The sequence below is a fragment of the Cydia strobilella genome, chromosome 9 (assembly GCF_947568885.1).
Source record: "Cydia strobilella chromosome 9, ilCydStro3.1, whole genome shotgun sequence".
NCBI classification, from domain to species: Eukaryota; Metazoa; Arthropoda; class Insecta; order Lepidoptera; family Tortricidae; genus Cydia; species Cydia strobilella.
In genome coordinates this window covers 5,378,216-5,404,545 of record NC_086049.1, presented here as the reverse complement: position 1 = coordinate 5,404,545, position 26,330 = coordinate 5,378,216, and the positions used below count along the sequence as shown (strand labels likewise).

General features: G+C 39.7%; 1 protein-coding gene across 1 annotated transcript in view; it reads left to right on the top strand.

The window, feature by feature from the left end:
• The window catches only part of LOC134744095 (galactokinase-like), a 156,578-nt gene that overhangs the window by 3,570 nt on the left and 126,678 nt on the right, over positions 1–26,330 (top strand). The window contains exons 3-5 of the mRNA XM_063677783.1: positions 4,160–4,340; positions 5,140–5,266; positions 25,296–25,421. Coding sequence (XP_063533853.1) covers positions 4,160–4,340; positions 5,140–5,266; positions 25,296–25,421 — 434 coding nt within the window. The remainder of the gene's footprint in view (positions 1–4,159; positions 4,341–5,139; positions 5,267–25,295; positions 25,422–26,330) is intronic.

The window sequence follows — 26,330 nt, the reverse complement described above, 5'->3', positions numbered from 1 at the left end:
GCAGAATATCAGTGCTTTGCTCAATAGAGTGGAGCGTATAGCTGGGTCGGAACCCTTTTGTTGTTGCTGCAATGCACACAGCGTACAGCTCATTATTAAATACTAGTTTTTCGTGTTTAAGTAAATTTTTTGTTAATTCAATTTAGAGGGTTCTCCACACTCATGCGCGAATCGCGGCGCGAAGCCGCGAACGCGAGTGTGGAGCCTAGTTCGCTGATTATTACTTTTCTATGACATGACAGGTGATCACGTGATGCTTTCCATAGAAAACGAAGCGCCGGAAGCTCCGGCCCGGTCTAACGTGAAGTAACGTCCTTTACCCCACGTATTACGGTGACTGACCCGTTATTAATATGTTTAATATAGACTAGAAATTTCTTTATTGCTTATCATTTTTGTTACATACAAATATGTCCGCAAAAGGGGTTTCCTTACCTAATGTAATATGTCTTGAAGATCTATATATAAGTACATCTGGGGGCACGGCCGTGCCGCCGCCAAGACGAGACAAAGGGCATATCTTTTCTCGGCACGTTTCGCCGTATTTTCGAACCCTCGTAGCTTCATCTTGGACAACGCTAGAGAGCTGTAATTTTTTGTATACCATGTACTCAGTAGACTTATCAAAAACACCAAGTTTTATTAAGCTACCTATTATACTTAAAATTTTATAGTACCTTATAGTATACCTTAATTTTCACTGTCCGAAACACATGAAATTCGCGTCATAGAAAATACAGACTACTTCCTGAAGTCTTAGAAGGCTGACATTTGGCATGTAGGGATGGGTCTGTATGCAGACACATATGGTAACCAGAAATCTGTAACTTTCGCCCTGCAACCCCTTCAAATGGGGGTACCTAAAATACCTCTAATCCTGAAAACATTGGTTCCTGAAGTTCTAGAATCGTGAAATTTTGTGTGGTAGCAGTGATCGGAATGCTAATACAAAAACAACAGTAAAAAAAACCAAAAAGTTTTCGAAGTACCGATTTGAACCAGGGTCACGTAAACCAGCCAAATAGCGCCCTCTATATTGGCACTGTTTCTTGTCGTAAACTTTTCAAAACCTTACTTCAAACACAAGCGCTGGTGGCCTAGCGGTAAGAGCGTGCGACTTTTAATCCGGAGGTCGCAGGTTCAAACCCCGGCCCGGCTTAATGTTATGTTAACAGAAGGCTGGTTGAAAAAAGTGATCGTATCTACATACATGTAGAAGCTTATATAGCTAAGTGCAGTGCCACACTATGACACTACGGATTGGTAATGAACTATTACATATAATGACATAGCTAAACTAAGCTCATAGAGTACTTCTTCAAGTACACAAGAGTTTCGATAGATGTCACCTTAATTAGTTTAATTATTATATCATAGAATTGAGAAACTTAATCTATCTAGATTAGGTAAGTATTAGGTATTTGCTTTGGTATTTGTATGGACTAATACCTACTTATTGTACCTTGTTAAGATAGGTTTTAACAGTCGCTTTTCCGGAAAGGAAAACATCGCGAGGAAACGGGACTAATCCTAATAATGACAGTCGCTTTCGTAAAAAATTATGCCTTGATATTAGTTGCCAACTTACCAAGCGGACCCCAGGCTCCCATGAGCCGTGGCGTGGCTAAAAATGCCGGGATAACGCGAGGAAGATGATGAACTTTAAGCACAAGGGAGGTTCTGTGAGCTATACAACCTCGCGAACAAAGCCTAAATAAGTGTAGCCTATTAGAAAAAAAAACAAAACTGTATTGATACTAAAATTATTTTACCGAACCTGATTAGCAGTTAAATTGTCTGAACGCGAAGGCCGATGGCATGCACTTCGCAAGTAGGTGTTTGTGGAAGTCGCAAGAACCATGCATGCATACAGTAAGTTGTAGGTACTAAAGTTTTGTGTTTGAACACTACAGAAGCGCGCCTCTCTTGGCCACTTCTGACCTTAATATCTTCGCGGAGCTCGTCCTTCGGCCAAACCGTTCGCCATGAAGATACTTGGAGACGTTGCGGGTAGCGTGTACCTGTCATACGCTCCGGGCATTCGGCCTTCAGTAGCCAAAATGGCAAAAACGGAATCCTTACAGTTTTGTTTAGTCCGCCTGTCCTATGTGACAGCCATTTTGGAACATTATGTGTATTTTGTGAGCAGACTATGATCAGTTGTTTTATAAACTACATTACATACTCGACTGACGACGTTCATGTGACTCGTATTCTCACGTAACAAAATATTGTTAATTAAATTAAATTTGCCGTATTATGCTGCACAATTTATTTGTGCAGTATTCAGCGAAAGGTGAATATATGTAGTCATATCATAATAGGAAGTTTGCAGGCACATACGACTTTTTGTTTTCGGATGTCACAGTCACAGTACCATCAAACAGTTCCCAACGATTTAGAAACTCGCATGCGTGTAGAGATCTCGAAACACCAGAGTAACGCGACCGTAAGATGTATGCATATTCGGAGAGCTCAGTATTTATATACCGGTTTCTTTACCTCTTGACTCGCGTGTGATAAGTGAGCTATTTTAATATTTTTTAAATAAATTCTGCTCACAAAATTTTTCGAAAATAAGTTGAGTGATACGTACGACTTATACAGAAGAACAGCCGGAGACTAGAAAATATTTTTGCCCCACTGTAACGAATACCTACGCTTAGCTCGCACTTCGCACTCGCTAAGTTCAAATTTTAATTTTAAAAATACATGTCTGGGGATCAAACTCGAATCGTCGCACTACAAAGCCGCGGTTTTCCAACAGCACTGCCATAGCACGTACGTACCCACACAAAATTCACTAAAATCGGTTGAGTGAGCTGAATCGGAGACCTTAACTAACGATTAGGTCATTAAAAATAATTCCGATTATGATGATAATGCTTTAAATTTTCTAGAAACTTACAATTTATAATACATAAAATTCCTGACTTATAATTTATTTAGGCTCTACATAGATGGCGCTAGCAATACGTAACTTTTATAAAATCTAATGTTAAAATATTTTAGAATTATGCCTGCTTATATATGATCCTGTATTATCGTAGATTCTATAAACGAATAAGTCATTTCTAGCTGGTATATCAACTCTTACAAAAATGAATGAAATCCCACCAAAAACATATCATGTAAAGTGTTGCCAAGACTAGGCGCATAAAGCTTTTACACTCAAAAGCTATCAGATTCCGTAGTAGGTACCAAGACTTTTACATCTTTAAGTCCTAACTTTATTAGCTCTAACTGTATAAAGCCAACATCTTGGTCAAACGTACAGTACGGCTTGGCCGTTTCGTTGCAGTCACATAAACACACACAGCTTTATACAGTTAGAGCTAATAAAGTTAGGATTTACAGAGTAAAAATCTTGGTACCCTACGGAATCTGATAGCTTTTGAGTGTAAAAGCTTTATGCGCCTAGTCTTGGCAACACTTTACATGAAATGTTTTTGGTGGGATTAATTATACTACTACTACTCTTCTGAACGTACCGTCCCTTGCGTTGGTATTAATTCAATTTTGAGCTTTGTTTTAAGGGCCACACGATTCTTTTTCATCTGAGTGCCTACCGCGTACACAGAAGTTCGCAAATTACGGATCTTATATACTTGTAATATATGTATATAGTATAATGGTTATTTAATTTTATATTTTAAAAGATGTACCTCATGTAATTATTTGTATTCATAGATTTAATTGTTAATTTATTAATTACATTAGTACTTTATTTGTGTTTTAAAAGATGTTCCATCCTTTTACTCACGTTAAATACGTGTCTATCTTTTTTACTGACATAGTCTATTTCGCCGATTCTGTTGCTGTACAATCTGTACATCATCGGGTTGTACTTGACCGTACTTAACATAATTATTATTGTGGACCAGGGTTCTCTAGTCCCGGTATGCACAATTTTTTTAGCTTATCTAGCATGTCTCGGTGTAAGTCATGAAGTCTGACATGTCATGGATCTTCATCTAGTAAGTCCCATAACATTTCTGTGGGTATTGAACGAGGAATCCTCCCTGTCTGTAATTCTTTCCAAGCACACATGACACAGATTCAAAATCTTTAGTTCGTCTAGTCCTACAGACGCATCGCCCCACATCTTTCAATCTCTGTTTCCATGATCACCATTGACAAAAGTGTACGCTTTCTCCAGGCATTGCCGTTTCTAACAGTTGTGGTTGGCGCCAACAACGGCACGTCGACGTGCCGCGTCGTGTCGGTGCTCGACTCGGGGCGTAATGAGGCGACGTTCCCTACGCCCAGTTCTGGTCAGCTGAAGCCCGGGGAACCAGCTTGGGCTAACTATGTTAAGGGCGTCGTGGCTAACTTCCCTGGTAAGAGTTATTTTTGAATTTAGTCTTTAGGCGCTGCAGTAACGTAACCAATGTACGAGTATAAAGAATGTTTACAATTTTAGTGTAATGATACTAATGATTATAAGTATCATGGCAAAAGAAGGCGATAAACATTGCCTCATGTGTACTATAATGGTTTAGAAGACAAAGAACGTGGGTTCCAATTATTACTCCAACGGGCGTGATCAGGCGTTATTGCGTGATCAATCACGGAAAAACGCCGAACGTACAAAATCTATTTAGGTGTAGGCAGATATTCTGTGCGTATATATCTACGCGCGTAATGTTACTAATCCCGGGGCCATATAACGGGAAACGGCGGGAAACGCAGTTGATTATCGCGATAATCCCAGTGTGGCCGACCCAGCATAAGCGCCACTCTCGCCATTCCACTAACCAGGGGTTAACCGGTTAAACCTACAGTTACCATGGTTACCAGTACAATTTGTCACTGGGTTAACGGTTTACCGTTTAACCCCGGGTTAGTGGGATGGTGCAAGTGGCCCTAATGATACCACAGTATAGCAGCTATATAAGGTTCACTTGCCCCATCCCACTAACCCGGGGTTAAGCGGGTAAACCGTTAACCCAGTGTCAAATTATACTGGTAACCCTGTTAACTCCAGGTTAAACCGGTTAACCCCGAGTTAGTGAATGCTGCAAGTGGCCCTTAGTAGGAGTAGTAGGACTACTATAACTCCCTGAAGCTTGTTCGTGTTCAAAAAGCCTACGGTGCCTTGATCTCCAATTAATTTACATACTTACCTATTATTCTCAGGTGCTGTAAAAGGTTTTGATGCCGTGATCGTCTCGGACCTCCCGATGGGCGCTGGCCTGTCAAGTAGTGCATCTGTTGAAGTCGCCACTTTCACTTTATTAGAAGCTCTAACGGGAACTAATACCGAGTAAGTATTATTGGCGTGGTATTGGCAAAGACATATTATGTAACTCCGTATAAGATAAATAAAGTCTAAGGAAAAAACGTGCCTCGGAAATCAAGAAGAAGTCATTGTCGGATAGATGGCGCCACACCTTTGGCCTATGCTCGGCTAGATGGGGTGGATGACCGTTTGATATTTAATAATTCTAACACATAATATATCAGTGAAAGAACATGGGTCAAAATCATATAAAAATATTAAATAAAAAAAAACAGATCCATATATGTAAGGTATACATTTTTTGATATTTTTATACATTTTCATTTTTAGTTTTAATCGTGTGTCTATCTATGACAATAACCCTCTATACTATGTATATGTCTTTGGTATTGGCTAAAATATTATCACAAATTATCCTGTCATAGGCTATTGATTTGTATGTTGGATGGACTGGATAATGGGATTGATAAGGGGCCCACTGATTATCAGTCCGTCGGACGATGTTAGCCTGTCAGTTAGGACAAAAATTTGACAGTTCCGAACAACTGACAGGCCGATATCGTCCGGCGGACTGGTATAATTATAATCAGTGGATTCAGTGGGCCCTTTTACTCCAATATTTTTGATCTTGTTTATTACATTACAAAATCTATCAAAGCACAAAAAAGTTAAAAATGGATACTTTTGAATCGCGTAATTTATCAGCGGCGGTGTAAAGTGACTCCTGGTTTAAACAATTTATCGCCGTGATTTATTTCATGAGTATAAATTGGCTGTCCGTATTGTTGCGGGTCCACGCAACCGATGACCGATGACGCCACAGTATGCTGAAACTCCAGTAAAAGAGTCCAAAAGGTGAAAATTTGAATGTTTTTTTTTTAATACCACGTCGGTGGCAATCAAGCATACGGCCCGCCTGATGGTAAGCAGTTACCGTAGCCTATGGACGCCTGCAACACCGGAGATATTACACGCGCGTTGTCGACCCTAACACTCCTCTCCCTCGTTGAGCTCTGTTTTTTGTTCGTCGGGATACTTGTTTTTATATACATACTAGCTTTTGCTCGCGACTTCGTCTGCGTAGAATTAGTATGCGAGGTACTGTTTATTTAAAATTTCTTAATATATTTTTTTTTGTAGGTGTAGGAATATAAAAAATCAGCACCAATGTTTTATTATTTCTACAAAAAGACTTAATAATATTTTTCAAATGTCATAAATGTAAACAGTATTATTAACTCTTTTTGTAGAAATAATAACAGTTTGGTGCTGATTTTGTTTTTATTCCTACACCTACAAAAAATATATTAAGAAAACTTAAATAGACAGTATTTCGCGCATGAGTTACACTATCCTTCCCGCTTTAATTGATACAGTAAGAAAAAGACGTAATCAATCGTCGTTTTTGTAAATAAAGTATAGGTACCTACATATTTATAAACTCGACTGTACCTAATAGTGTCTACGTTGTGAGATATCACGCGCTTGGAACTGTCTTACCCGCGGTTTACGCGCAAATAATGATGTTTACGTTGTTCCCCGTTTTCATAAACAAACGATGTATTATTTATTACAAAAAATAAACCAATATTCATCAAATTTAGCTGCTTCTGCAATTTAAATACTACTTGAAAAGATGTCCTCAATATGATTACTTAGGTGTAAACAACTATATGACAACAAATATTAAAAATCATACGCTTTACAATAATAGATGCCAATTTATTATTTGGTCGCCAAACTATCAGTTCAAGATCCAAATTATTATTTTTGTGGCTTGAATTTGATGCGTTTTTTAATAATATGATGCTTAGATTTGAAGCTAATATAAATTTTTAGGCTCTAAAATATTAATGCACGGCCAAATTATATTATATGCTCAATGAAAGTTCCTGTTTAATATTTTAGTTGCCCGGTTAATAATAAACCTATTTATTATAATTTCTGAAAACAATTTATGTATTTTATATTTTTGAACATAACAATTTATGTTCAAAAACATGTTATTTGTAATGTTAATTAAAGTACTAAATCCTTACAATTAAAAAAAATACATTATATACTTCAAATTTAGCAATACATTGCGTCTTAGAATAAACTTTAGTGTAATGAAAATCAAAACAGAAGTTATTTTTAAAAGTTGCTGAACAAATGTTGGTCAGTTTCAGGAGTACAGCCTACAGCTTAATTTAATGCTCTGGTTACAGGAAACACCCGGTATACATTCTGCGGTGTAAGTAGCTACCTAACTACTTGGTACTTACCTACAGCTTTCGCTCATAAAATTGTAGTAAAGCTGCCCGGCTATCATTTTTGCCTATAAAATGTTCTTTTACGGTTCCCCTGCCTGAAGTTGTCTCAAAATTCTCAAGGAGACTCGGCTTTTAGGCCTAAGATACACATGTAAGTTTTACTTACTTGTAGGGACACAGCTATACTACAGAATAAGAGATGAATATCGTTATCTCATTCTAACAAAGAGCTTTGTCCCTACTTAAATAAGTATAACTTATAAGTGTAATTCTTTATTACGTGAACCGATTTCAACAATTTTTATTTTATTTGATAGGTGTTTTCATTGTAATCTAATAGCAGCGTCAGGTATAATAAACACCTGCAAAGCAGCTGTGAGTGTAGTTTGCTTGGACAGACCAACGAGTGTGAACGCGACCAGACCAAAAAGTGTGAATGCGACCGATGGTAACGTTGAAAGCGAACGCAGCCGACGCGCAAGAATGAGGGTAGACCGAGCGCGGTCTACACAACTTTGACACCCACCCGCTATCTTCAGTCACCCGTGAACATGATGCATGTAACTGCGTCGAAATATCGGGAGCTCATAAATAATACAAAAGGTAATCACGGTCTAATCACGGTCAATATTAGTCTAGTGAAAAAACTCTACCTGCAAAGGAAGTTTAATTGCAAATTAGAATAGAAAATGTTTTGTGATAATTAAAAAAAGTCATCAAGATATGTGTGATTATATATTTTTCCCCTCACTAGCTCGGAAAGTTGTCTTTTATCCTTTAAAACAAGCGGGGAAAAACGCATTTTATCCACTAGTGGGGAAAGTAATTTGACCTTGGATGGAGCGTGTTTAAGTAGCTTGACAGATAACAAAACGTAAAACGCTCATAATAATGATTCGTTTGATATTAATTATCATTAAACAAATGGTTTGAGAATCTAATAAAAGATACCAAATTTAGCTTTATTTAATGATTTTATGTCATAAACCTTAATGTTCCATAAGAAACGTTTGTTTTTTAATAATGATGTTAAATATAAGTTGAGTCGATGCAATTTCAAAACGCATCATTGACATTTCATACGTCAGAAATACAGAATTTCCAGAGTTTTTTGTTATAATATCGTAAAAAATGAGTGATTTCAGTGATGAAGATGATCTAACGCCTGTGTATGTTGCACTTTCCTCGCTATAGTGAGGTGAAAAGTTTTGTGTTACACACGTGTGCAAATGTATTTTACTTCTCGTGTGTTGAAACACTTGCTACGCTCAGGATTCTATTTTAGAACTTCAACTATAGAATCCTTTCGCTTGCTCGTGTTTCAATTCCACACTCGCGGGTAAAATACAACTTTGCACCCTTGTATAACAAATAACTATTCCTGTAATATTTATGACAATGTTAATGTTGTATAAAACATTGATAATTTTTCTTTGGTAAACTTTGGAGATGAGGATGGAATGGTATATACCTAAATATAAATGGTACACTCTTTTTTTTAACGTTTTCCTCTAAAAATATTTACGAAAAAAAAATAAAAAAATGATTTGGAATGTTCAACTTGCGCTCTTTCAAATGGTACCCCACTTTAACTAGTTTGAAATTTTGCCCCCTCTTCATATTGGACATTTTCCATAGTTAATAAAAATAAAATAAAATTATAACACTCAATGTGTTTGGGTTAGCGTTGTTCATAACTTTTCCAAATTTCAAATCGATAGGTCGAGCGAGATATTTAGCAGTGTGACAGACAGACGGACGGTCGGACGGACGGACAGTCGCACCATAAGGATTCCTTTTGTACCTTTTTGGTACGGAACCCTAAAAACTACCTGAAAAGGAAAATTCCGTGCTGTATCCCATTGCGTCAGCTCTCAGCCGCCCAAAGCTTCCTCCTAATACGGATTTAGTAGGTACGTAGGTACTTTAAGTAATTCCTTCCTTATATAGACATTGGTAATAACCGTTATACCTATATAAACCTTAACAAATTCAAGAGGATTACATTTTGTATCTCAATACAAAATTTATGAGTTGTTTTCGGTACCTACAAGACTTCTTCGTTGTGATATTTGAGTAAATATGGTTACGTCACATTCGACCCAGACTCTAATAAAAAATACGAATAGGGTTTTCAACACACTTGCTGGTAACGTGTAAGTTATTAAACCGCTTTTAGGCTCGTAATCCTAATTATTATAGCACTCGTACGGTAATGTATTATAATCCGACTGACTTAAGAAGGTAACTGATTGCCAATAATGCCAATACAGTAAAAGTGAGACCGGGATAACTGAGAAACCTCCATAGCTGGAACTCATGCCGAGGTCCCGAGACTAGGTACTAATCATAGGTACTAAATTCACCTCTGTTAATGGGACAAAACAAACCTCTATAATATATTTGATATTGTTGCTTTCGATTTACTTATCATAAATACCTTTTCAACACACTTGCTCAAAACGACGTGTTTATTAACGAAATAAACGAAATAAATACGTTTTTATTCCACCGATTTTTGGCTCATAATCCTAGATTAACTTAAACACGCGTGCTTTTTCAGTATATTATAACATTCGTGCTTTTACATTATATTATCCGACTGAGTTAAAAAGGTAACTGATTGCTAATAATATGCATGGAAACGGAACCTTCTTTAATTGGTCGAGTAGATTTTACCACGCAGACTGGCGGGCGCCGGCGCCCCTCGACCGCCTGCCGCATAGACATAGTATAGTAGTTATAGACATGAAACCGAGCGACCAGGGGTAAGAGAAAGACATATTCATGTATTGACAGGTTAATGTATGGCAGTGTAGTTTGTCGGGCCGCCGATAATGAAAAATGCGCAAAACTTTGGCTGTACAGTATATATTACACTTTATTTACACAATCACACAAGAAAACTTACAGAATATTTACAAACAACAAGCTTTTAAAACATAAAAATACACAACGAAAACATTTGTATGTCGCTCAATTGACAGCAAGAGAAAAACTATATTCATAAAAACAAAAGACGCGCGCTGGCAGCGGCATCCGAACCGGCCAGGCTGCCAGCACGCGTGCAGCACAAAGGTTTGTAGTTCCGTCGCCTACACTCCCCACCCCAGTGCTGGCTCAGCACTCATTTACTATTGGAATTCGTGCAACGCGCGTTGCTGAACGCCTCAACGTTCCCGACTTAGTCTTCAGCTCAACCATGCGCACCCGACCATCTGCTCCCGGGAATACTTGACTTACCACACCTTTTAACCACACGTTTCGGCGAGCCCCAGGGTCCACTATCAGCACCAGGTCACCTACCTGCAGAGGTCTCTGTTCCTGATTCCATTTTTGCCGTGGTATCAAAACCGGCAAGTACTCTCTGACCCAGCGCTGCCAAAACATATCTGCTAGAAGCTGTGACTTGCGCCATTGCTTCCGGAGATGTAAGTCATTCACATCAAAACAACCTAATACAGGTAAGCTGGATGACGTACCGAGAAGGAAATGATTTGGCGTCAAAGCCTCATCACTTCCAGGTTCAACAGATACGTGAGTTAAGGGTCTACAGTTCACTATATTTTCTACCTCGGCTATAAAAGTGCTCAAAGTTTCATCTTTGGGCGCTCTTTCTTTTAAAATTACCTTTAGTGAAGTCTTTACGCTGCGCACCAGTCGTTCCCATGCCCCACCCCAATGGGGACTAGCGGGTGGAATAAATGACCACTGGATTCCTTCGTTCGCAGCTTCTCTTTTCAAAACTTCATCATCCAGTTCTTGAACGGCTTTCTTCAATTCCGAATCAGCGCCCCGCAGGTTAGTACCGTTATCAGAATACAAATATCGCGGCCAACCTCTTCGTGCCGCCATCCGACGAAGTGCCATTATCATAGAATCCGTTGTCAGAGAATGAACTATTTCTATATGGACGGCTCTTACCGTCAGACAAGTAAAAAGTACACCATACCTGTTTTCGCGGTGTCTTCCTCGATTGGGCCAAACAGATCACATCCGCTGTATGTAAACGGCCTCTGGTGGTGAGCCATACGCGCAGCTGGTAAGTCTCCCATCCTGGGAACTTCAGGTTTGGCTTTCCTCAGTTTGCATATCATGCAACGTGAAGCTACGAACTTGACAGTAGATCTCAGCTTCACTATCCAATATTTCTGCTTGAGATCATTTACTACAGTCTCCTGTTGATCGTGAGCAGCCTTTTCATGGTAATGTTTGGCTAACAGTCGCGCTACTTGATGCTTACCGTCAAGGATGATTGGTCTTTTTACATCATGTGCAACATCGAGTGCGGCGTCAATTCGGCCACCACATCGTAGCACGTCGAACTCGTCTAAAAATGGTGATAAGGTACGTATTCTGCTACTGCGTTCTATACACTTACCTGCTTTTATTGCTACAATATCTTGGCCGAAAGACTCTCGCTGAGATTGTTTCAATATAAGACGCTCCGCTCGTTCCATTGTTTCGCAGTCCTCTTCACTTGTAAGTTTTTTTACACTTGTTTACAAACTTAAGAACCGCTGCAGTAGCTCTCTTAAGCCGCAACCAAGACGAAAAACGATGAGGATCCGGAAGCGGTGAGTTTTGAGCAGGTTCTTGGACCAATGTTACGCGTTCTAGATTTGAAACATTGACATCTTGTTCCACTAAGTCTTGCGGCCATGTAGATTCTTTACCGTACAAAAATGTAGGACCATTGAACCATTCGTTTTGAAAAATGGTTTCATCGTAGACCTCACGTGTAGCTGTGTCGGCAATTTAGTAGGTACGTACCTCCACTCTGATGCACGTGTAAGCTCGTCGATTTCACCCAATCTATTCGCAACAAAAGTCTTATAATTGCGTGTGTCATTTTTTATCCAGTGCAACACGGTAGTGGCATCACTCCAAAAGTATCTTCGCGTTGCTTTAAGTTTGTGCTCTTTTAACAGTGTATCTGCTAATCTGGCAGCTAAAAGAGCACTTTGTAACTCATATCTTGGCACTGTCAATGCCTTGACTGGACAAACTCGACATTTGCTAGCCACTAACGCAACACAGATGTTTCCAAACTTGTCATTCCATCGCCAGTATGACACGGCAGCCATTGCTTTTGTTGACGCATCACAAAACGTATGCAACTGCAGATTATTATACTCACAACTTGTTGCAGCAGCACTTGCGCTGGGTTCCGTCGGTGGTGATGGTGCAGCGTTTGTAGCGGCCAGCTCTCGTTGCATTGCCAAGCTGCCTGCCTGGTGATAACATCTGGGTACTCGTATTTTATTTATTACCTGCAGCAGCTCGAGCCACTTTCGCCACTTATCGAATGTGGCGTCAGGAATGGTGTCATCCCAGCCGACATGCGATTTCCACGTGTCTTGAAGCATTATCTTAACTTGTATGGTAAAAGGTGCCAAAAAGCCAAACACGTCGAATATGGACATAATAACTTTCAACATTAGCCTTTTGGTTGGTCTTTGCTCTCCCTTTAACACATCAAGAGGCACACTCTTCAACGACACGTCGAAACCTAGTTCGTCTGTCCCTGGGTACCAAATGAGCCCGAGCGTTCGTTCGCCTGCGTACTGCTGACCTATTTTGAATTTTACAGCAGCATCGCCTAGAGCCTCAGTAGGCACACTTTTCAACACATCCAAATTATTGCTCGTAAAGTTTCTAATTTCGAACCCACCCTCTTTGTGAATATTAATTATATCCCTTACCATATCAGTTGCGGTAGATTCGTCCGGTAGACTTTGTATGTAGTCATCCATATAGTGCTGCTCACAAATAGCCGCGACGGCTGAAGGATGTGTTGATTCAAACCGTAGCGCATTTTTATTTTTTATAAATTGCGCAATGAAAGGTGCGCAATTGGCGCCAAAAATGAGTGAAGTCATAGAATATGTTTTCACGGGCTCATTAGGCGTACCTCTCCATAGAAAATGCAAAGCATCTTGGTCTTCAGGTCTAATCTTTACCCTTAAAAACATATCCTTTATGTCTCCAGTCACTCCCACTCTGTTCTCACGAAATCGAAGCATTATTCCGAACAGAGACGAAAGTAAATCTGGCCCTGTAAGTAGGTGATCATTAAGTGACTTACCTTCACATTTAGCGGCCGCGTCAAACACGAGCCTGAGCTTCTTTTTGTTTGGGTTATCCACCCCAAAATGAGGAAGGTACCAGGTCTTTGGCGTCGGGTGCGGCTCCTTCACTTCCCTAGCAAAGTTATTATCAAGTAAGTGGCTAACGCGCTCGCGATACCTTTGAGCGAAATTCATTTGCAGCCATTTTTCGTTCTACACCTTGTAGCCTTTTAAAAGCCATAGGAAAGCTTTCGGGTAATTTGCAGTTATCGTCTTTCCAAGGTAATCCTACTTGCCACCTACCGTTAATGAGTGTCGCAGTTTGCTCAAGTTTTGCTTGGGCGGACACGTCGTCGCTGTTCTGCCTTGGCTTACCTGTTACACCCATAGCCTCTATACTAAAAGAGCGCCTCACCACCTCGTTCAACTCGCGGAGGCCGAGTTCTGATTCGACCACAGGTGCGCCGGACAAGAGCAGCGTCGTGTGTGCTTGCACGGCTGAGCTTTCTATGTGCGGAACCCGCACTGGGCCATGCACGGACCAACCTAGGGGTGTTCGGGTAGCTAACGGCTCATAACGTTTACCTACACATACCTCTAAAGGAATAAACATATGACAGTTATCTTGCCCTATTAACACTTCGGGCTTCATATCAACATTTCGTGACAACTTATTTTTTAGTGCTCTAAGGTGAGAATACTTTTCTAGGTTAATATGGGATACATTTTGTTCTGGCAAATCCAAATCTATTACACCACGAGCCTTGATACTAAACACTTCATCATTTTCACTTGATATATCAAAATTAAACACTGTAGTGTCATGCACTGAGTCGTCACCTTTCCACGCACCACGTACGAGCATCGATTGAGGGCGCCCGCGCAACCCTGCGCGGTCGGCGAGCTCGCGGCTAATCATCGTTACCGAAGATCCGTCGTCGATAAATGCATTTACACTGAAAACGCCATTAGGACCGTAAACTTTAATTGGCACTACCTTCAAAAAAACTTTAGTGTCCGTCGTTTTCACGTAGTTAACGTTCTCTACGATAGGCGTAGTAGCCGGCGCCGACGTCGAAGCTTCGGTCGAGTCCGTGCTCGGTGGATCAGCGTTGTTGCGGCCAACAAAATGAAGCAATTGATGATGTTCGCCGCCGCAGTTATCTATATTACATACGGGAGCGGAGCAGGATTCGGCCCCGTGACGAGCTTGCAAACACTCAAAGCAAACATTAGAGCGTTTAACATATCGCCAACGGTCCTTACGCAACGCCTTCTTAAATTTCTTACACTCGGTCAGTTTATGTGCAGACATTTTACAATACTGACAATTTACGTTAGTAATACTGTGGTTCATCTGGCTGTCCGCTTGCACTAGTACAGCTTGCGCCCGAGTGACATGTTTGTTGCTATTGTGTTGTGTATTCATAGTGCACATTAAACTTGCGTTCGCTGTGGCCGATATCTTTTCCGCCTCTAGGCTAAGAAACTCAGATAATATCTCTAATCGCGCTTTTATGCCTGCCTTTATCTGTACAAAACTATAATCGGACCACTTTGAAATCAGCACTGGTGGAAGTTTGGACAGTACGATTGATGAAATAGTCACATCATGCATATATAGTTCGCGGCCGACTGCGCGTATCGCTTCAGTAAAGTTTTGTATTTTCACAGAAAATGCAACGATATCACTGTGATAATCGAGGGATACTGGGTGAAGTTTCTTTATATCGTTCATCAATTTAAATAAAATAGTGTCAGCATTACCAAATTGTAGTTCCAATGTCGCGATGAGCTTGTTGGGCGAGGAAGCACTAATTAAAAGAGCTGACACAGCATCTTTTGCAGCACCACGTAGACACTTCCTTAGCCTCCACATGTTCTCAGCTGGGCTGAAACCGCACACCTCGGTTGACTCCATGTACGCCTGTTTAAACTGTAGCCACTCCATCGGGTCTCCGGAGAACACAGGTAGGTCTCGCGAAGTGCTAATTCTGCTAAGTAGGCTTGCATTGGGTTTATTATTAGCAGAGGCAACGGCTAAGTCTTTGATAGCGCTCGCTAGTATCGCGAAACTGTCAGCAGTGACTACCGCCGACTGGCGATCATTTTGTTTCTCTATGTTACTTACAGAGGCGGTGGCTACGTTGTCATGTGCGCTCGCGGACGACTTATTACCGGCAGGAGTATCGGCGACAAGCGCCGGCTGGCGCAGCTCGACCGAGTTATTTTCATAAGTGTGATCTTGCTGCTCCTCATGTAGTTCCTGCTGCGGTGGTTCGTGTTTGTCGAGCCAGTCTTTGACATCGCTAATAGAGCCCGCATATGACTGTTGCCTACTATTGTTTTGTTCATCTAACTCGGCTAAGTCGGCCTGTAATTGTTTCTCGATGAGCTGCAACTGAATAGCGGCTTTTTGTTTCTCTGCCTCTAGTTCAAGCCGCTTGCGTCTGGTCTCAATGGAGGATGACATAGAAAGAGACTTACTTTTGCTACGCAGCGACGGTTGTTTGCTTGTATCTTCCACGTGAAATGTACTGTGTAATATTGGTACTTGCAGCTCTTTTCGCGCAGCACTACGCGTTTTCATCACTGCGGCTGGTGGTGTTCTAATCATATCGATCCGGTTCGAAGTTGACCACTTTTGTAGTTTGTCGGGCCGCCGATAATGAAAAATGCGCAAAACTTTGGCTGTACAGTATATATTACACTTTATTTACACAATCACACAAGAAAACTTACAGAATATTTACAAACAACAAGCTTTTAAAACATAAAAATACACAACGAAAACATTTGTATATCGCTCAATTGACAGCAAGAGAAAAACTATATTCATAAAAACAAAAGACGCGCGCTGGCAGCGGCATCCGAACCGGCCAGGCTGCCAGCACGCGTGCAGCACAAAGGTTTGTAGTTCCGTCGCCTACAGGCAGCATACTTCTTTTTCCCATTCGCTCTTATAAATTTCGGTATTTCGCCATCGCCTGCCATAACCCGACCATGAAAAAAAACCCGGTCGATGATAAGGACAAAGCATGGCACTATTTTCTCTTTCCTCTTACAGGAATCGCAACAAGACTATCTTTCTCTATCAAAGAGTGTCAGGCCCTTGGCCTGCCGCGCCCCGGCCAGCCTGCCCGCGGTCGGGGCGAGGGGCGGCCGGCAGTATGACTGATGCAAAACTTTTACTAACTGTTTTAACAATTAAAATTTGATTAATATGAGTTTCTTTTTTTTCCTCGCAAGTGTGTTAAAAACCGTCGTATGAAACGCGTGTGCATTGGTCAATACACACATCGGCTTTCTTATTTCGCGCTCGCTTACAGCTCGCGCGCACAATATCGCCTCGTGTCTAATGACCAACTTAGGACACTTGTATCACAATGTACTATTATAATTGAGATAGCGAGTGTATTTCACCTCATTTACTGAGACTATATTTTATTTTATAGAATACTTACTTTTGTTCAATCGTTTCCTATGAATTTATCCTCCTAAGTCCCAAGTGCCTGCTAAAAGAACAATTGAGTCCTGGGTATTACTACGCAGAAGATGTCACTATCACCGAATGTCCTTTAAAAATATCAAAAGTATTATAGGCATTGAGTCCTGAACTTATAGCAGCAATTTAATGTTTCAAACCTGACTATACGATTTTTGCTAGAACAAACATTGTTCAGTACCAAAGAAACTTATTTTTTCACTAAGTCAACTAATCCATACTTTGTTCTATTTAAAGAACTCTCGTGCTTAGTATGTAGTACTTAATGTAATAATTATAGGTAAACAGCATGGGTAATTGGTTATTTGGTTTTATTTTCTTGACCAAATCAGAACTTTACCACGCGTACACACAAAGCTTCGCTTCTCAACTCTTCAACCTTGGGCCCGAGGGTTGCTGGTAGAAGGGTAATCAGCCTCATGTTCCGAGTCAGAAGAATATTTATTTTCTGAGCTAGACGAGTCCGCATCGATAATGGTCATCGCTACGTTGACCAGAAACTACGTCTATTTCAGGGTCTTGATAAGTCGAACCTTTGCCATCCCCAGTGTCTTTTATTTCAGATTCATTGAGAAGCTGATCTATGTCCACGTCGCGTAGCACTAGAATGAAATACCATTTATTAATCGAACTCACTTTTAAAAGAACAAATTAAATTACCTTGCAAAAATATCGTTTACGTCGCATGTTTGTCAAAAATAATACATTATAGTTAAATATTAAAAATTCATTAGAAAAAAACACAATTTTAATTGCAAGAAATACCAATATTACTATGAAGTATTCATGGATTTACTTACGTTGTTTCCCACATGCTGCCATTGTCCCCCTTTGCTGGCCACTAAGAACAAATATGGCGACTTGGTTTCGTTTCATTCAACGCGTGTGCCAGGGACAAATATATAAACACTACGTTTAGGTCTAAAATATCGCAATAAAGTTTAAACATTGATTTTGTTCTCGCACTTAAACTATCGTGAGACATATTTCAAAATATTTATCAGTACGGTTTTTACTCACTATTATTTTTAGTCGCTTTTGGCGACATGTTTCGGATTCTTTGGGAATCCATCCTCAGGCACGAGTGTCCGCGGCGGTTGTACGTCGTGCACTGCCCGCGCCGCCCGACCGACGAGGTGCCTGAGGATGGATTCCCAAAGAATCCGAAACATGTCGCCAAAAGCGACTAAAAATAATAGTGAGTAAAAACCGTACTGATAAATATTTTTGATTTTGTTCTTAGTTAGTTCGGTCATAACGAGACCTGTAATTTTCAAATCGTCAGGACTTAACAATGGTTGCTATTTTGTTCTATTAAAAGCTAGTTCGGTCTTTCTAACAAGTAATATTTTAAAAGTCCGGCTCTTAGGAGGTTAAAGCTGTTGAACCTCTGTACCTGAGATAATGCCTATTGTGACCTCTCTAACTTGGACTTTATTGCAAAACTTTCCTATTGTTCACTAATCCTGAGTCTAAATTAATCAAGTTCTAGTTAATTCTGCCCCAATGACTTATAGACTTAGTTTGGTTTGCTTATTCTCTTAGTGTCTAGACAACTTCAAAATATCGAAGCGATAGCTAAAATCTTTATTAGTGCGTGAAAAACCAAAGGTTAATTTCCGTTTATAAAAAAATTAGAATCGTTTAGAATATGGAAACGGAGCCTTCTTAAGTTGATCGAGTAGATTTCACAACAAGGACTGGAAAGCGCCGGCGCCCCGCCGGCTGCCGACGAGGGCCGGCCGGGCCGTCAGCGGCTGGGTCCGAGGGGCGGCACGGCGGCAGGCAGTATGACAGATTTTAGACTTAGAGGCCGCTTCCCCACTTGTCGGCGCGGTATCGGTGCAGTACGCAGTATTTCTTCCTGATTGGCACGCCCGCGACTCCGCGCCAATCAGGAAGAAATACTGCGTACTGCACCGATACCGCGCCGCCAAGTGGGGAAGTGGCCTTACTATTTAACAATTAAAATTTGATTAATATGAAAGTTTCGTTTTCTTCCTCGCAAGTGTGTTGAAAAACGTCGTATGAAATACGTGTGCATTGGTCATTACCTACATTTATTATCTTTATTTATTTTCCTTCTTAGGTTAGGATTTTTTTTCTACATTATTATTATAAGCGTTAAGGATGACTCACGTTAGACCGGGCCGTGACCGGGCCGGAGCTTCCGGCGCTTCGTTTTCTATGGAAAGCATCACGTGATCACCTGTCATGTCATAGAAAAGTAAGCGCCGGAAGCTCCGGCCCGGTCACGGCCCGGTCTAACGTGTCATCCTTTATACTTCTCTTCTGTGGCAATCATTTTTTTTATACCACGTCGGTGGCAATCAAGCATACGGCCCGCCTGATGGTAAGCAGTTACCGTAGCCTATGGACGGCTGCAACACCGGAGGTATTACACGCGCGTTGCCGACCTTTTAAAAACCTGTACACTCCTTTTTTGAAGAACCCCATACTGTAGCCCCTACGGAAAACCTCGGCAGGGAGCTCATTCCACAGCCGAAGCGTATGCGGGAGGAAATTCCTCTTAAACCGCATAGTACGCGACCATTTAGGTGCTAGGGTGTGAGGATGAACACCCTGCCGATGGCGAGCGGTGCGGTGATAGAAAGCGGCCGTGGGCATCATGTCAAACAATTCTTCAGAGCACAGCCCATTGTACAAGCGGTAGAACACGAAGGGTCCAAGCTGGCATCCAGGTGCTCCTGCCCAAAGGTGACAGCAGTACTCCATATGGGGTCTGACTTGCGATTTATATAGCAGCAGTCTTTGCCCCGGAGTAAAGTATCGCCTCGCTTTATTGAGCACACCGAGTTTTTTGGATGCCAGATCAGCCTTCCCTTCCAGGTGGCTACGGAATTGGACGTCACTGGAGATGTCAACACCGAGGATCCCAATACTCCCTGACATGGTAAGGGCTGTGCCTTCGAACTGTGGGACCACAGTAAATGGGGTTTTCTTAGCGGTAAACGCGCAAACTTGTGTCATATACAATAAATCGCCGCTATACTTACTCAACCTCATATCTGCAACACTCATTTGATGACAAAAACACCCGTACTTATTCCGAATGAAAGAAAAGCGACATTTCCATCAAATGATTGTTGCAGATATGAGGTTGAGTAAGTATAGCGACGAAATGGACTTTAAAACTCAATTTTCTTGCTGGGCATGTTTAAACTTTTCTCTTCTTAAAAACTGTATGATAAAAGCATTAGTAAAATGCATATATATACCCAAATCGTTAACTATTAAATTGGAAAGACGATTCCGGAACTTTTTGACCAAAGTATATTGGCGCCATACCTATACAAATAGTATTTCACTAGTATAAAATGCACTAATGCATCAACCCTGAGGTCCTTGACGAAATTAGGAAGTCAAGTGCCGCTTATCAACCACTTGCATTCAGCAGATCCTTAATTACTTTGGAAACTTGGCCAGACGGGAGCGACATAACTTGGAAGAGCGCAATGTGGTTGTCATGGTGGATGGAGGACGGGGTAGTGGACATCCACCGACCCGCTGGGTAGATACAGTAAAGGCCTGCCAGGGATCTGCACTGGCGCCTATTATGTAGAACGGCGGAAAATCATGCAGAATGGAGAGCCTTGGTGCACAAAACAATGACTTCATGTGGTCGACACGAGACCCTCAGTCAAAGAGGAAACGAGGAGGAAGAAGAAGTATAAAATATTATCTTGAGTAGCTTTTTATTTCTCAGTCTAAAAGTGTTCTACAAGATTATCTTATACACAGCTTTGAGAGGTCAGGTCGAGTGTAAGCAATAAAACTACTATGTCCGTCTTTATGTTATGTACACTGTTGGAATACGTTTGAGTAGAATATCTAGAGCGCGGCATTTGAACTTTACAATTTGATATCATCGAATTTAAATTGTCGTGAGCATGAGACATACTAACATTAAACTAATTTTATGGTTTAAACACACATTTAAACCGTAAAATTCGTTTAATTTGATATCATCTTGAGATCACTCGAAGTTATCTCGAAACATGAGCAAGAGCCACTTCCTGATTTATACCGTCAACTGCTTCAAATTCGACATTGCCTAACCATGCCAAACCTTGTCTGGCTTGATACACAGTGGTACTCTACCAAATCGCTATCTATATTTAATTCTTAGTAATGGGAAGAGGGTGACAGATAGCTGTGAATACGACATACAGCTATCTGATAGAGAATCACTGTTTTTTCAAGCCAAACAATGTTTGGTATGATGGCAATGTTAAAGCAGTAAATTTGAGAGAGTTCTCACATTCAGGTCCCGGATTGCATAACATACTATTTTTATTATATTTTTTTTTATCATAGGTCTAGCTTACAGGACATCTTGACATGCCTTATTTTTTTAATTGGATTTTAATTGATATGTGAATTTAATTTATTTGACTTGCCGTAATTTTTCAACAATTCCTTATTTTTAAAATTAAGGAGTTTGTAATTTTTAAGCTAATAAGCTATTATATTGTATTATGTATATATTATTGACTCTTAGAACAAATTAAATTACATTCTATGCAAATATTTTAATTTTGTGTTATTTCAAGTAGGTATAGTGTGTCTACTAATCGCACTTAAACTATCGTGAGACATATTTCAAAATATTTATCAGTACGGTTTTTACTCACTATTATTTTTAGTCGCTTTTGGCGACATGTTTCGGATTCTTTGGGAATCCTTCCTCAGGCACGAAAACCGTACTGATAAATATTTTGAGTGTGTCTACTACCTAACTATTTGGTTTGTATATGGACTGTTTGTCTGAAATAAGATATAAACGTATTGATTTTGTTTATAATAAGAATAACTAACAAATGCGGCCATGAGTAATAACGGTATTATTGCCAGCGTATGACATGAAATATGAATTATGAAAATTTATGAGGAAGGAAGGAACGACAATATGAGAGTGTCTTGACTCCAAATAGTCAGTTACTCCAATACACAAGTACTAGATCTGGACCCCGACTTTGTTTGTGTAATTAACTGCAAAGGTAACATCAATTTCCATGGTTCGAATATCACTCCGATCGTTAAAATTTGAAAAAGTTGCCTCTTAAGATGTGCTATGTGCTAAACTTTTAAAAAGGTCATCAAAGCCCGTGTAATGTGATTTCTCTCAAGATACGATACAGGCCATAAAGTTGTATTTGGGTCAATCAACTTTTGAAATTGTAGATATTTTATCTTTTAACGAATCAACATTTTAACATTTGGATGTTCCTAATACAGGGACATTGATATGGATAATCGTAGTCGCCATTTTTCATAATATAGGAGGCAAAGACACCTGCAATACCAGAGGGGTTGCAAGTGCGTTTCCGGCCTTTGAGATAAGGGAGTACGCTTCTTGAAGGTTTAAAGACCATGTGATATGTTGGAGCATCTGTTGTCCTCACAAATATCTGAACACACCTCTAAGCCATAATGCACATTAAAGTGCAAGTTTACATATTTGAGCACCTTGGCCTGAGTTCTTTTTTAAACAACGTTGGTTACTACAGCTCCCGCCAATTAGTATAGGTAAAGGCATGAACTACTTAAAAGGCAACACGTAACATAGAGGGCGTTTTGACGAATCATATTCAAGTACAGTAAAAAAATATCGAAAAACCAGTGACGCCTTTGGTCTGGTCTGGTGGTGGTCTGGTGTGTGGTCTGGTGGTTTGTGGTGGTTAGATATATGGTAATTGTGCCTGTTTGCCGTCCAGTGCTAGTTTCCGTCCACTTGACGGAGTTGCTACACAGAATTGCGTATAATTTGAATATAAACATAAACCGCACAATTTTAGACTTATTGCAATCCTTAATGTCTAAAAAATTATTTGCAAGCAGTTAATAAATAAAAAACCGGCCAAGTGCGAGTCGGACTTGCTTGCCCACCGAGGGTTCCGTACTTTTTAGTATTTGTTGTTATAGCGGCAACAGAAATACATCATCTGTGAAAATTTCAACTGTCTAGCTATCACGGTTCATGAGATACAGCCTGGTGACAAACAGACGGACAGACGGACAGCGGAGTCTTAGTAATAGGGTCCCGTTTTTACCCTTTGGGTACGGAACCCTAAAAATTAAACATTAGTCGCAGCTACGCCTCCGTGCCTTTCAGGGGTCATAAAACCAAGAAAATAAAGTTTAGGCGGGAAATGTTCATGGTAAGTTTATTAACTGTTCTAGCTATTTTACGAAGTATAATGAAACCAAAAGTTATCAGTTTTATGAAGTTTTTTACAGAAATCTTAGAGAAATTTAGTAGACGAGAACTAACATACCAATTTTATGAAGTTTTTAGTTTCGGATGGTAACCAAAATACCTATAGCTAGGCGAATATTTAGTATGGTGATTTTATTTAAATATATCTACCAAAATGAATTTATAATACATCCCGACGTTTCGAACCCTTTACAGCATATACAAATACATTTGGTTTTCCTCTTAATATGATCTGTGTCGCCTATTAAAGCCGGCATCTAGTTTACGTCCACTCTTTTGTCAACGGTGCGTGAATAAAATGGTATTTTGTACGATAGATTCTGGACCGATTTAAATTAAGGATTGTTGAATTTGGAATGAAAATAGCTTGAATCCTAAGGAAGGATTAGGTTTATTACGAAAATAATCATTATACGCGGTCGAAGTCACGGGCAGAAGCTATAAAACCAACTAAAAATGATTTATTTATAACATAAGAACTAAAAACGATATATATAATCGATTTTTAAACTCAATAATGCAGTGGTCGGAAACTAACTTATACGTGGACGAAAACTATAAGCTCATAGTTGGTCGGAAACTAAAATACCTAACACAACTTTTTCAAATTATATTTTTTATAAAATAAACCGTAAATATTATTTAAGGTCAAGTAATATTAACCTAAAATAGGTATGAGCAGTACAATAGTTATTTGTTATACAAGGGTGCAAAGTTGTATTTTACCCGCGAGCGTGGAATTGAAACACAAGCAAGCGAAAGGATTCTATAGTTGAACCACGAGCGAAGCGAGTGGTTCTAAAATAGAATCCTGAGCGTAGCGAGTGTTTTAACACACGAGAAGTAAAATACATTTGCACCCGTGTGTAACACAAAACTTTTCCCCTCACTATGGCGAAGAAAGTGCAACATCCACAGGCGTTAGATCATCTTCATCAACTGGAATCTCTCATTTTTATACGATATTATAACAAAAAACTATGGAAATTCTGTACTATTACGTGAGAAGTTTTTAAGTAAAATTTTTGTTTACAATGTTGACATTTCTGACGTATGAAATGTTAATGATGCGTTTTGAAATTGCATCGACTTAACTTGTGCGTTCAGAATTATATTTAACATAATTATTAAAAAACAAACGTTTATTATGGAATTTTAAGGTTTATGACTTAAAATCATTAAATAAAGCTAAATCTGGTATTTTTTATTAGATTCTCAAACCATTTATTTAATGATAATTAATATCGAACGAACCATTATTATGAGCGTTTTACGTTTTGTTATCTGTCAAGCTACTTAAACACGCTCCATCCAAGGTCAATTTACTTTCCCCACTAGTGGATAAAATGCGTTTTTCCCCGCTTGTTTTAAAGGATAAAAGACGGCTTTCCGAGCTAGTGAAGGGAAAACAAATATAACACATTTAAGTAAGAGTACTTAAAGATTTTCTTTTCGCGTTCCAAAGTTGGCATAGGGATGATTGATGGCACATGTTGAATTTTATTACAAAATCTAGTAAAATAGATAGCAAATGAGCAATTTATCACAATAATGTGGATATTAAAATAATATATGGAAATAATACAAAAATACAGGACCTGAAAGTTTCAAAATTAAAGTTTTTTTAACTTCCAAAAAGTATAGTAAGGGCACTATTCAATTCCTTACATTTTATCCAAAAAAAGAATATACATAAACGGAATATTTCACCGACAAAAACGCAATTTTCTTATTTTATCCATACTTCAAGATGGGCTCTCAGTGACCTTGCGGTCACGTTCACTTATCGTTTTGTTAGGAACATTTCGCGAATGAAGTACGACTGTCGGTACCTATGTTTAAATTTAATATGGCGTCTGTCGCTGTGTCTCGATGCCTTCTGGCACAGACATTAGCTGAGTCACTCTCCGTTTCAATTAGATTCTAAGCATTATTATGTAAATATGCATATGTCTGAATAAACGTCTTTTATTTATTTATCCAGCCCAGTGAAGAAGGCCCAGCTGTGTCAGAAGGCTGAGCATGAGTTCCCGGGCATGCCGTGCGGCATCATGGACCAGTATGTCGTCACGATGGGGAAGAAAGACCACGCTCTTCTCATTGATTGTCGGTGAGTGTTACCCAGTCAAGTAAAGAAGGCCCAGCTGTGTCAGTAGGCCGAGCACGAGTTCCCGGGCATGCCGTGCGGCATCATGGACCAGTATGTCGTCACGATGGGGAAGAAAGACCACGCTCTTTTCATTGATTGTCGGTGAGTGTCCCCCTGTTGTACACAATTTGGACCTAAATAAAAATGGAAATTATTAAAAAATAGATATTTTTTTTAACTTGAGTACAAAATAAAAATCGCCGAAATCACTGTCACACAGTTACACCGTCAAAATCTATTCTTTTTTCCATAGACAGATTCAACTTGACGCGCGGAACGCCCTTTTTACTAAACGCCCTTTATAAGAATCACAAGAATAGATATAGAGCCTATAATAGGTACTGTGATAACTTCAAACTTATTAAAATAAAACTAAAAATATTAATAAACTTATTAATATTTTTTATTAAAATAAGTTTTACATCTGTCATATACTATTAGTTGGTAATTAAATAATTGGTTGGTTGGTCGGTTGGTTTTCCACCGAGGAAAAGGTGGATGGGCTGTGTGAGAGATGATATGAAATGAATGCGAGTGAATGATGAGATGACGGGCGAAAGAGAGGTATGGAAGAAAAAGAAAAGAAAAAAAAGAAAAAAAAGAAGAAAAGTGTTCTGTATGAATTTTGAATAAAAATATTACGATGATGATTTTTTTTTTTTTTTTTATACCACGTCGGTGGCAATCAAGCATACGGCCCGCCTGATGGTAAGCAGTTACCGTAGCCTATGAACGCCTGCAACACCAGAGATATTACACGCGCGTTGCCGACCCTTTAAAAACCTGTACACTCCTTTTTTGAAGAACCCCATACTGTAGCCCCTCGGGAAAACCTCGGCAGGGAGCATGATGATGATGATGATACCATGT